This window comes from Leptonychotes weddellii, chromosome 3 (assembly GCF_054177405.1).
Source record: "Leptonychotes weddellii isolate Sample4059 chromosome 3, ASM5417740v2, whole genome shotgun sequence".
In the NCBI taxonomy this organism is placed as follows: domain Eukaryota; kingdom Metazoa; phylum Chordata; class Mammalia; order Carnivora; family Phocidae; genus Leptonychotes; species Leptonychotes weddellii.
In genome coordinates this window covers 85,605,418-85,616,692 of record NC_138371.1, presented here as the reverse complement: position 1 = coordinate 85,616,692, position 11,275 = coordinate 85,605,418, and the positions used below count along the sequence as shown (strand labels likewise).

At 41.4% G+C, this 11,275-nt stretch overlaps 1 protein-coding gene across 4 annotated transcripts in view; it reads left to right on the top strand.

Annotated features, from left to right (window-relative positions):
• Positions 1-962: 962 nt before the first annotated feature.
• Positions 963-11,275, top strand: part of UBXN4 (UBX domain protein 4) — a 58,833-nt gene continuing 48,520 nt past the window's right edge. The window contains exons 1-2 of one of the 4 annotated variants that reach the window (XM_081814559.1): positions 963-1,162; positions 9,010-9,112. In XM_081814559.1, the coding sequence (XP_081670685.1) occupies positions 1,081-1,162; positions 9,010-9,112 (185 nt within the window). In that variant the 5' untranslated portion in view covers positions 963-1,080. Of the gene's footprint in view, positions 1,163-1,418; positions 1,573-1,605; positions 1,750-8,127; positions 8,491-9,009; positions 9,113-11,275 lie in introns of those variants that run through there. The other 3 variants (XM_081814562.1, XM_081814560.1, XM_081814561.1) reach the window with 3 other exon arrangements.

Genomic DNA, 11,275 nt, shown 5'->3' with positions numbered 1-11,275 from the left:
TCTACACACAAGGTGGGGCTGGAACTCAGGAACCTAAGATCAAGAGTCACATGCTCCACCCACTGAGCCGGCCAGGAGCCCCGGGATGGCAACCGAGCACAAAAGGCCATATCTTGATTATAGAACATTCACATATAAAATTGTAAACAAAAGCATTATCTGTCCTCCTCCTTTGGATTACCATGGAGAATGAATGATTATTTTCTGCTTTTAAGTCACTTTAGAAAGCAGCTGTGGCACTAGCAGAGCCAGTGTTCTGAGGTTTTGGAAACGCCTAGGAGACTGCTGGAGGCTTGCATTTTACCAACACCTCCCCTCAGGTACACGGGCTGTACGGTATTACAGAGGTTGACGTTGCGGTTTTTACCCTTTCTCTTCAGGGTTGGGCTGCTAAGTTCAGCAGAAGTCGAAGCGCACTTAGTTCCATACAGAGAAACACCTACCCTATCACACAATGGCCACTAATCATAATAAAGAATTACATCGTCCACAATTAGGGTTTCACCCGGGGCGGGGACGACTTCCTCCATACTTAATGTCTCAGGGAGGCGGCGCAGAGCACCTCCTCGACAGTGAGCCCCGCGTCCTCTCCTCCCCTTTACAGATTGGAAAACGGCTTTCTCATTGCGGCCCCCTTCAGCTGTGCCCCGGAAACCACAGTTACGTTTTCCACATAGGAGGAAAAGAAGCCTAAGAAGACTACAATTCCCGTCATGCCTCATGAAGGCGTCGCCGACGCGCCGTAGCGGTTAGTCAGCTTTCCCACTGGCTCTTTTCACTTCCGGAACTGCAGGGTCTGAGGCCTAGCGGCCGCGCGCACACACCAACTTGCCAACGAGACAAGGCCCTGGGGCGCGGTGTCAACGGCGACGTGTGGCGTCACGGGACGCAGGGCGCTCCTGGTTCGCGCGCTTGCGCGCGTCCTAGGGGACTGCTGACGGGATTGCGTGCTTGCGCCGAGGCGGGGGGCAGACCAGCTGGGGCTGCGGGGGCCGCGGGGCCAGACGAAGGAGAGGGCGGGGCCAGCTTCGGGACCGCGGCGACAACACTCCGAGCGAGCGCCTGGGCCCGAGGAGAGCGATGTTGTGGTTCCAGGGCGCCATTCCGGCCGCCATCGCGTCGGCCAAGAGGAGCGGCGCGGTCTTCGTGGTATTCGTGGCAGGTGAAGGGGGCGGGGGCCCGAGTTGTGGCCGAACACCCCTCCGGCCTACCTCCAATCCTAGGATCCACCAGCCTTTCCTCCGTGCTCCGACAGGCCCAGGCTGCCGTCCCTGGCTTCTCAGCGCTTCCCCCTTCCGTTTGGGGCATGCCGAGCCTGCCTAGGCCCCCAGCTCGCGCTTCTCCCAGCACCCCGGCGGGAGGCACGGTCCCCGCCTCGCCCCCAAAGCTTGCTGAGCCCCGCCTACAGCTCTGGCGGGGCACGGGACAGCGTCCGGCAGGCCCTCGCCGCCCACCGCCGCTGAGCCCCCTAAGGAGTTGGCGCACTTAGACCCCAACAGCCCCCTCTCGGGGACCTCAGTAGATCTCTCTGTCCCCTAGGACCCACCTCGGGATGCTTAACGTTTGTGTAGCGTAAGTGTTTAGGTGGGGATAGAGACAGGCCATTCGACAGGGAGTTGGGTTCGTAATTAGTTGTGGACTGTCAGGAAGAAAGCTGTGTCATCGGTAAGCAACAAAGAAGCCACCTGATGTTGACGGCTACTAGCGGTCGTTACGTTCCTGAAACGCAAACTTTTGAGATTTATATAGGTTGGATTTTTTTTTTTTTCAATTGTAATAGGGGGAGAGAGTCTAATGTGGAATATTTGCTTTGTACCGTTTGTTCAGAAGAAGACGTTCAGTCTTTGGTTCGTTTTGCTGTCTACCTAGTCTAATATCTACAGTTTCGAGAACCTGAGCTAACTCATTTATCCGTGTTACTCTGGTTTATTTTGCTCCGTCTTTTATTACCACCCTATTTTATCACAGAAATCATCTAGATTTATAGTAGACCTAAGCCTCTATGGTTTTGCTGTTCTCATTACATGAGCCAAATTAGTGTTTGTGACTTCTATTAATTTGAGGTGTATTATTTCAGCAATTTGTGCTTAATAACGGTGTACTCATTCACTTATGACTCTTGGGAGAGTAGATAACAGCTCTATAACTTTATGCACTGCAGTGAAGAAATGCTAAAATACGAGTTTCACTTAACATAAAATTTGAAATTTATAATTGTTTTTAAGTTATGCCAAATTTTTAGTTCAGTGTAGTTAATTAGAAAAGCAGTTTGATCCTCTTATGCTGCTTTAGAGTTGTATTTTACATACATAACTGCTATAATCTTGTAAGGAAAAAAAAGTGGGATAAAGGGATTACAAAAGAAAGGAGAATTAAATGATACTTAACTATGCTCATTAAGAGTATATTAATAGTTTTATGACATTTTAAGTTGTTTTTCACATAAAATTTTGGTTGATTCTTTGATAAGTAGAACAGGTATTATTATACCTATTTATAGATGAGGAAATTTATGTCCACAGTGGTTAAGTGACCTGCACCAGGATCACAAAAAGTATTTCCATCTTGTCTTGACAAATTTTTTTTTTTAGCAGCTTCAGGTGTGTTTTTTTGGTTTGGTTTGGTTTGTTTGTTTCTTAAGAAAAACCAAGAACTGTAGACTTCATGTATTAATGAAATTGGTGTAGAAGTCAGGAAATCTAGGATTATGGTAGTCATTTAAAAAAAATTTATTTATTTTAGGGGGGAAGGGCAGAGGGAGAGGGAGGGAATCCTCAGGTAGACTCCCAGCTGAGTGGGGAGCCCAATGCTGGGCTTGATCCCAGGACCCTGAGATCCTGATCTGAGCCGAAATCAAGAGTCAGACACTTAACCGATTGAACCATCCAGGCTCCCTGATGGTAGTCATTTTTTTTTTTTTTTTAAAGATTTTATTTATTTATTTGACAGAGGGAGACACAGCGAGAGAGGGAACACAAGCAGGGGAGTGGGAGAGGGAGAAGCAGGCTTCCTGCGGAGCAGGGAGCCCGATGCGGGGCTCGATCCCAGGACCCTGGGATCATGACCTGAGCCGAAGGCAGACGCTTAACGACTGAGCCACCCAGGCGCCCATGGTAGTCATTTTTTAAACAAAAAACACAACTGATGGTGTCTAAATGGTCCTAGAAGATCTTTTTGGGCTAAATAGTTAATTTGAAATAAGAAATTCTAGAACAAACATAGGAAACAGTAGTGGTAGTTATTACTATAGCAAAATAAAGTTAGAGGTCTTTGGGACTCTGTGTGTGTGTGTATACATTCTTCAGTTAACTTTTTACTGATGAGTACATATTATGTTTGTAGAGTATCAGTGAATGTTTGTTGAATGTTTGTAGCAACACTGTTAGCAATCTGTCAAAGGAGTTTGTCCCTTGACCTGTTCAAAATACTGTTGGCTTTCCTAGAGTTTTTAGGAAGTTAATCTCCAACACTAGGTAGGATTAGTTTCACTCCAGGAATATGTAGATATTGGGGTCTTGAAACTGCAACACATATTGCCTAGACCTTTGTTCATAGCCAGAATTAATGATTTTCTTAGATGGGATACCTTTACAATAATAAACCAACTCAGTAGAAAATTAAAAAGATACCTTAAAGGCTGGAAGAAGTGGTCTTAAGGGTATACTTTGTTTCATATAACCCCTCATTTGGGAAGCACTTCACACAAGTTGATTTCATGGATGAATTAAAGAAAATTGTAGAATTAAAACTGGAGAGATTACTACTAGTTCAGAGAAGAACTTAGCAAGTATTTTCAAGGTATTATGTCTTTGTAAATTGAAAGAAATAAAACTGAAGATTTTGATTCTGTTCTTGGGAAGGCAGAATATTCTGACAAGGATCCTGAAGCAAAGGTGTCAGTTCACAGACTAGTGTTGCTAGTGGGCTAAACTTTTCATGACAGACACTATTTACTGCCCTTTTAGGTTCAAAAAGACCACAAAAGCTTTTAGATTTTGACTAGTTGACATTTTCTGGATTGGAATTCCTGGCTGTACTAAGATCTGCAACTCTTTGCTTCTGAGTTTGTATTGTTCTTTTGTTTGTTTGTTTTTAAGATTTTATTTTTTTAAAAATCTCTACACCCCATGTGAGGCTCGAACTCACAACCCTGAGATCAAGAGTCACATGCTCTACCTACTGAGCTAGCCAGGTGTCCTTGTATTGTTCTTTTTAAGTGTCTTTACTTTGGGTATTGCTGATACTACCAAAGATACAACATTTTCTACTAAAATTTTAGGCTGACCTAACTCCATAGCATAGTTCATATACCGATTAATAAGAAACTAAAGATACTGAAGTCAGCAGTTAATAATCTTACTCTGTAGAATTAAGGTAGGTCGCAGTGAGTTAAGTAATTCCATTCAACCTTATGTCTCTTGTTAGTCAAGAGGTGTTGCTGCCACTAGGCTGAGCTATGGACAGACACTGCTAACGGGGATGTGATATTTGGGACCCTCCCCACATGGTACAACATAGTAAGAAGTACCAACCTCAGAAATAGGAGATCCATACTTCTAGCTACCCAGTCGTCATCCCCACTTAGATGCCTCACAGGATTCTCAAGTATAAAAGTATGTTTACTGCCTGAACTTGTGTTTCTCCCCATCAGTGTTGTACATTTAGTATATGGCACGACTTTTACATTCAGGTGGATAAACCGTAGTGTGGGAGTCATCTTTGAATCTCAACTCTTTAGTCTCCTCTTGTCTCGTGTTCCCTGTTGTTTATGACATTCCCAGTCACACGGGCCTTTTCCTACACGTAAAATCCTTCTTAGTGAACTGTTCAGACTCTTGGCCCAGCTCAGCCTTTTCATCCTTTATGTCTTCCCTTAAATGCCACCCCAGAGAAGGCTTCCCTGACTGATCTAAAAAGGTCTCGTTATTTTCTTAGATCTGTTCTTTTTTTTCACCGTATTTATTACTATAATTATTTATAATTGTTTACTAAACAAGTACATTTTTTGTACCATTAGATTTTTAAACTCCACGGAGGGCAGGCAGTGTCTCATTTGTTTCACATTTAGCTTATAGTTTTCCTCATTTGCTTCCTCAACATCTGGGAGTCTGCTAATGGGCATTCTTTTTGGTCCTGGTCTGTGGATGCGTTCTACTCCCTATTTACTTTTCCATGGCCAGATTTGTCAAGCTCCTATTCCTGGATCATCTCACATAGAATATATTCAAATATGCAGCATTAGGGGCACCTGGGTGGCTCAGTCGTTAAGCGTCTGCCTTCGGCTCAGGTCATGATCCCAGGGTCCTGGGATCGAGCCCCGCATCAGGCTCCCTGCTCCGCGGGAAGCCTGCTTCTCCCTCTCCCACTCCCCCTGCTTGTGTTCCCTCTCTCGCTGTGTCTCTCTCTGTCAAATAAATAAATAAAATCTTTAAAAAATATGTATATATATGCAGCATTAGTCAATTATTGTAGGTATGCCAAGATACTTACTATACCAGAAATTTAGCTGTTCATTCCGCAAAATACTTATTGAGGGCTTGCTATATGCCAGGTACTTACCATATGCCAGCTTATATCGTAGGCATTTGAGTTATATTAGTAAATAAAAAAGAAAACAGTCCTTGCTTTCATGGAGCCTGCTTTCTAGTTGAGGGAGACAGTAAATATAGTAAGTAAAACACATGGTTTATTAGAAGATCCTAAGTATTACAGGGGGAACAAAAGACCAGGAGATTAGGGAACTTTGGGAATGTCTGAAGGCTGTCATTTTGTTCTTTATTTATATATATTTGTATATATGGGACTTGTGGGACTTGAGCTCATGACCCTGAGATCAAGAGTCGCATGCTCTACTGACTGAGCCAGCTAGCTGCCCCTAAAGGCTGTCATTTTAAAGTAGTGTGCAGTAGGGAAGGCTTTATTGAGAAGGTAATATTTGACCAAGAACTTAAAGGAGTTGAGTGTTAACCATCTAAATATCTGAGGAAAGAACATTCCAGGCAGAGGAAACAACTAGTACAAAGACCTTAAAGTAAGAGTGTTTTTGTATTAGCTGAATCAGAATAAGGTAAAGAGAAATGAGGTCAGAGGTAACTGGAGGTATGAGACCATTTGTAGGGAGTTTGACTTTTAATGTGAGGGAAATTGGGAGCCATTGTAGGATTTTGAGCAGAGGACTGATGTGGTAAGACTCTTTAAGGAAAGTTGCCATGTTAAGAACAGACTGAGAAGCTTTGCCACATCTACTGCAGCCAGCAGTCAGACTGTTGGCATTCCAGAAAATGTCGACATCACTGTGAAGGGATGCATAGTTATTGTGAAAGGCCCCAGAGGAACCCTGTGAAGGGACTTCAGTCACATCAGTATAGAACTCCATCTCCTTGGAAGGAGAAAGAAGAGGCTCTGAGATGACAAATGGTGGGGAAATAGAAAAGAATTGGCTACTATTCCCATTACCTGTAGTCATGTACAGTATATGATCTGGGGGAGGGGGTGCTCCTGACTGGCTCAGTCGGTAGAGCATGTGATTCTTAACGTGGGGTCGTGAGTTTGAGCCCCACGATGGATGTAGAGATTACTTTTTTTTTTTAAGATTTTATTTATTTGACAGAGAGAGACACAGTGAGAGAAGGAACACAAGCAGGGGGAGTGGGAGAGGGAGAAGCAGGCTTCCCGCGGAGCAGGGAGCCCGATGTGGGGCTCGATCCCAGGACCCTAGGATCATGACCCGAGCCGAAGGCAGACGCTTAACAACTGGGCCAACCAGGCTCCCCTGGTATATAGATTACTTTTAAAAAAAAAGAAAAAAGAACACGATCAAGGGGGCTACACTGGGCTTCCCTTACAAGATGAGGTCTTTGTATGGTCACTTCCCCATAAATATTGTTATTCAGTAGAATGGTTCTCTTGTTGAAATCTGGAATTTCTTGGTTGAAAAGCACATCTGTGGGGTTTGGATGAGGCCAAGTATTGTTTGTTCAGTGTCTCAAGTCCAGAAAGGTGAGTTAATTTTGAAGGAAATGACATTGGGCTTGTATCAAACTCAGCTGCTTTGATTTAGCAAGCCACAACAGTTAAAAACAAGGATATCAGTAAATTTTTGGATGGTATCTATGTTTCTGAAAAAGGCAGAGTTCAGCAGGCTAATGAATAAGATCTAAGTTGTCCAGCTACAGCAACAGCAAGATGCTAGATGACTTTTCAGACTTATTTGTGGTATTTTAAAAGATGCAGTAAAAGCTATATTGATTGGCGTGGGGTTGGGGGCTAGATTTGGAAGGGAGACCAGATAGGAGGCTATTGTAATCATCTAGGTGAGATGTGGTAGATTAAATCAGGGTGGTAGCAGTGAAAGTGGTAAGAAATAGTTACATTCTGGATATATTTTGGAGATAGAGTCCGCTGAAGTCAAGGATAATTAGTTTTTAGCCTAAAAACTGAAAGGATGGAGTTACCTTAAACAGGTAACTGAGATGAGGAAGGCTGAGGGTGGATTAAATAGGGGAAAGGGGCTACACATGAGAAGAAAACAGCTTATGGAAGAATAGATACAGAATTATCTCATTTTTGGTAAACAAAAATGTGACCTGAGAACTTTTTTAATCTTTAAATTGGCAGAGGTTGTTTACTTTTGAGAAAGCACTTAGCTCTGCTAAACATCAGAAGTATTTTTCATTGACTTACTTGGGTAAGTTTCCTTCTGCCCACCAGTAAGTGGTTATGTCAAAGTCTAGACATTACAAGTCTAAAAAGGAAGTAATATATGATAGATATAACTTTTAAAACATTTTGTTATTGAAGTATGACATACAGTATATTAAGTGAAATATATTCAGTGAGCAGCTCAGTGAATTTTTATATATTAACACACTCGTGTAACTCTCATCCAGATAAGATATAAATATTTCCAGCACCCCCAGAAGGCTCCTTCATGCTCTTTCCCAATCAGTAGCACCTCCACCCAGGTAACTGCTATGCTGAATTCTATCACCATAGATAACTTTTGGATCAGCATAACTTTTTTGTTTTTAATAAAGATTTTATTTATTTATTTGACAGAGCGCACAAGCAGGCAGAGAGGCAGGCAGAGGGAGAGGGAGAGGCAGGCAGAGGGAGAGGGAGAAGCAGGCTCTCCGCTGAGCAGGGAGCCTGATGCGAGGCTCGAACCCAGGACCTTGGGATCACAACCTGAGTTGAAGGCAGCCGCTTAACCGACTGAGCCACCCAGGCGCTCCAGCATAACTTTTGTTTTTTTTTTAGATTTATTTATTTTAGAGAGCACGTGTGCACGCATGTGAGCAGGGGGAGGGACAGAGGGAAAGGAAGAGAGAAGCAGACTCCTGCTGAGTGTGGAGCCCATCTCAGGTCTCGATCTCAAGACCCTGAGATCATGACCCGAGCCGAAATCAAGAGTGGACATTTAACCACCTGAGTCACCCAGGTGCCCCTGGATCAGCATATCTTTTAAAATTAGCATACCTATAATAAAAGGCAAGTCCAAAACTGCAATCAGAATTGCACTTGCTTCTGTCTACCTTGGAGGAATTCTGGGGAGTGATGGTGTGGTGTGGGAACATTGAGCTCGACAGAAAAGTGCTACATAAAGGAAGAATATTGTGCATTTATTTTCTAAAATCACACGTACAAAAGCCAAAATAGCTGCTGTACATTTCTACTATGACTTCCAATTACTGTGATACCATTTGCTTCATAATTTGGATGTCTTTTTTTAGAAAATACTTTGTAAAATCGAGATACCTTCATTCTTTTTCATTACATCGTCATTATTTATTTATTTATTTTTAGTTGTCTGAGCTGTTTTCATTACTTTTTGTAATGTTAACAGTGCATTATCATGCTTTTCATTTTATGGGAAAATTTTAGTTTTCAAACTTGGTAGAAAATACCAATTGTAGTATTTGTGGAATTATATTTTATTTGAAATTCCATATTCTAAGGGAAAAGAATCTGCAGATATTGGCTTATAAGTATCCTTGAAATGTTTTACAGGTGATGATGAGCAGTCTACACAGATGGCTGCAAGTTGGGAAGATGAGAAAGTGACAGAAGCATCTTCAGACAGTTTTGTTGCTATTAAAATCGATACCAAAAGGTTTGCTTATATGTGTTAATTTTTTAAATATTATAACCATTGTCTTTTGTTGAGATTTATGGTGATACTCTTAGATTATAAGAATGTTGATTTTTCTCTAGGGCATGTTGGGGACTTAAATTCTGATTGCCATTTTCCAAATACATCATGATATCTTGCTGAAAAACTTTTAAGTTCTGCTGGTCCACCAAGCAGCAATGTGACATGTACCAGGAATGCAAAAGAATGTGATCCTTAGCTTCTAAGAACTTGGAAGTAACTGTAAATTATAAATTATATATCGATTATCTCTGGAAGTTGACCACTGTTTTGGATCCTATTTTGGGAATGAAGCTGTTTAATTCAGTAGGAGTAAGGACTTTTTTAGGTCCTCACAGTACTTGATATCCACAAGTCTCTTTTATTTGTTTTTTTTTTTTTTTTTTAAGATTTTTTATTTATTTATTTGAGACAGAGAGAATGAGATACAGAGAGCATGAGAGGGAGGAGGATCAGAGGGAGAAGCAGACTCCCTGCCGAGCAGGGAGCCTGATGCGGGACTCAATCCCGGGACTCCAGGATCATGACCTGAGCCGAAGGCAGTCGCTTAACCAACTGAGCCACCCAGGCGTCCATCTCTTTTATTTGTTAATCCATTCCTTCTCCTCCCCCCTTAAAAATGTTTTTTTATTGTAGAAAATTTCAAACATATACACAAGTAAGTGAAAGTGTAATGAACTCCCATGTACTTGTCAACTACTTCGGTAATTATCAACTTATAGTCCGTCTTGTTTGAGCTATACCCCGACCCATTTCCACTCATCCCGTATACTTTTGTGGCAAATCTCAGTCATCATGTCATCAATGAATGTTTTAGTATGTCTCTAAAAAATATATTTTTTAACATTAATTAACCTAAATTTAATATATGAAAAACTAAATTTTTAACATAACTGTAATACTTCAAAAACAAATTAATAGAAGTTTCTTAATAGCAAATACCCAGCTACTGTTCATATTTTCAGTTGTCTTATCTATGTCATAGTTGTATTCTTAATTTATTATAATTTGTTTGGTTGAGGATCCATCATGGTCCACACACTGTGATGTGTTGATCTCTCAAGTCTCCTTTAGTCTGTAGACTCCCCCCTCCCCCCTTTTTTTTCTTTGCAGTTAATATTTTGGAGAAACTAGGTCATTTGTTCTTTAGTTTCCTACAGTATGGATTTTGTTGACTGCATCCCTGTTAGTGTTATCTAATATGTTCCTCTGTCCTCTATTTCCTGTAAATTGACAGTTGGATTCAGGTTAGATTTTTTTTTTCCATCAAGACTAGATTTCCATCATAATAGTGGTAATGTCTTCCATTCTTCCATTAGAAGGCACATAATGACCTGTTGTCTTACTTTATGATGTTAGCAGCAGGCATCAATGATCAGTCCTAGAAGCATTAATTCATTAGCAACTATAAAATGGCATTTTTGTCCTTTTGATACTGATAATATCAGAATGAATGAGTGGTGGTTGAAAGTTACTGTCAAGATTAAAATATTTAGCAATTTACCTGTAAGTTTGTAGGTTTGTTGTTTTTTTTTTAATTTTATTTATTTAAGTAATGTCTACACCCAACGTGGGGCTCAGACTCATGACCCTGAGATCAAGAGTCACATGCTCTTCTGACTGAGCCATCTAGGTGCCCCAGTTTGTAAATTTTTTACTAAAAATTTTTCAATATTAAAAATGTCATAAAACAAATCATAGTGGTTTGCCTCACAGCAGGAGTTATTGAACTATATATTTATTGAGCTATAATCCTTAAAAAAAAAAGAATCTTACCATTTTAATGTATATCCTATCATTTATATTGTCCATTATTTCCAGAAGTACCAGTAATGGCAGGAGGAGTGTAGGGGTGTATTGGAAATGTGGAAGAGATGAGAATATCAGAATTCTTGAGGTTATATACAGACTGATGTATCTAGCAGTTTTTTTTTATTGAGAAAGAGAGAGGGGGGAGAGGGGGAGGGGCAGAAGGAGAGGGAGAGAGAGAATCTTAAGTAGGCTTCATGCCCAGTGAGGAGCCCACTGCAGGGCTTGATCTCACATCCCTGAGATCATGACCTGAGCCAAAATCAAGAGTTGGACGCTTAACCAACTGAGTCACCCAGGAGCCCTGTATCTAGC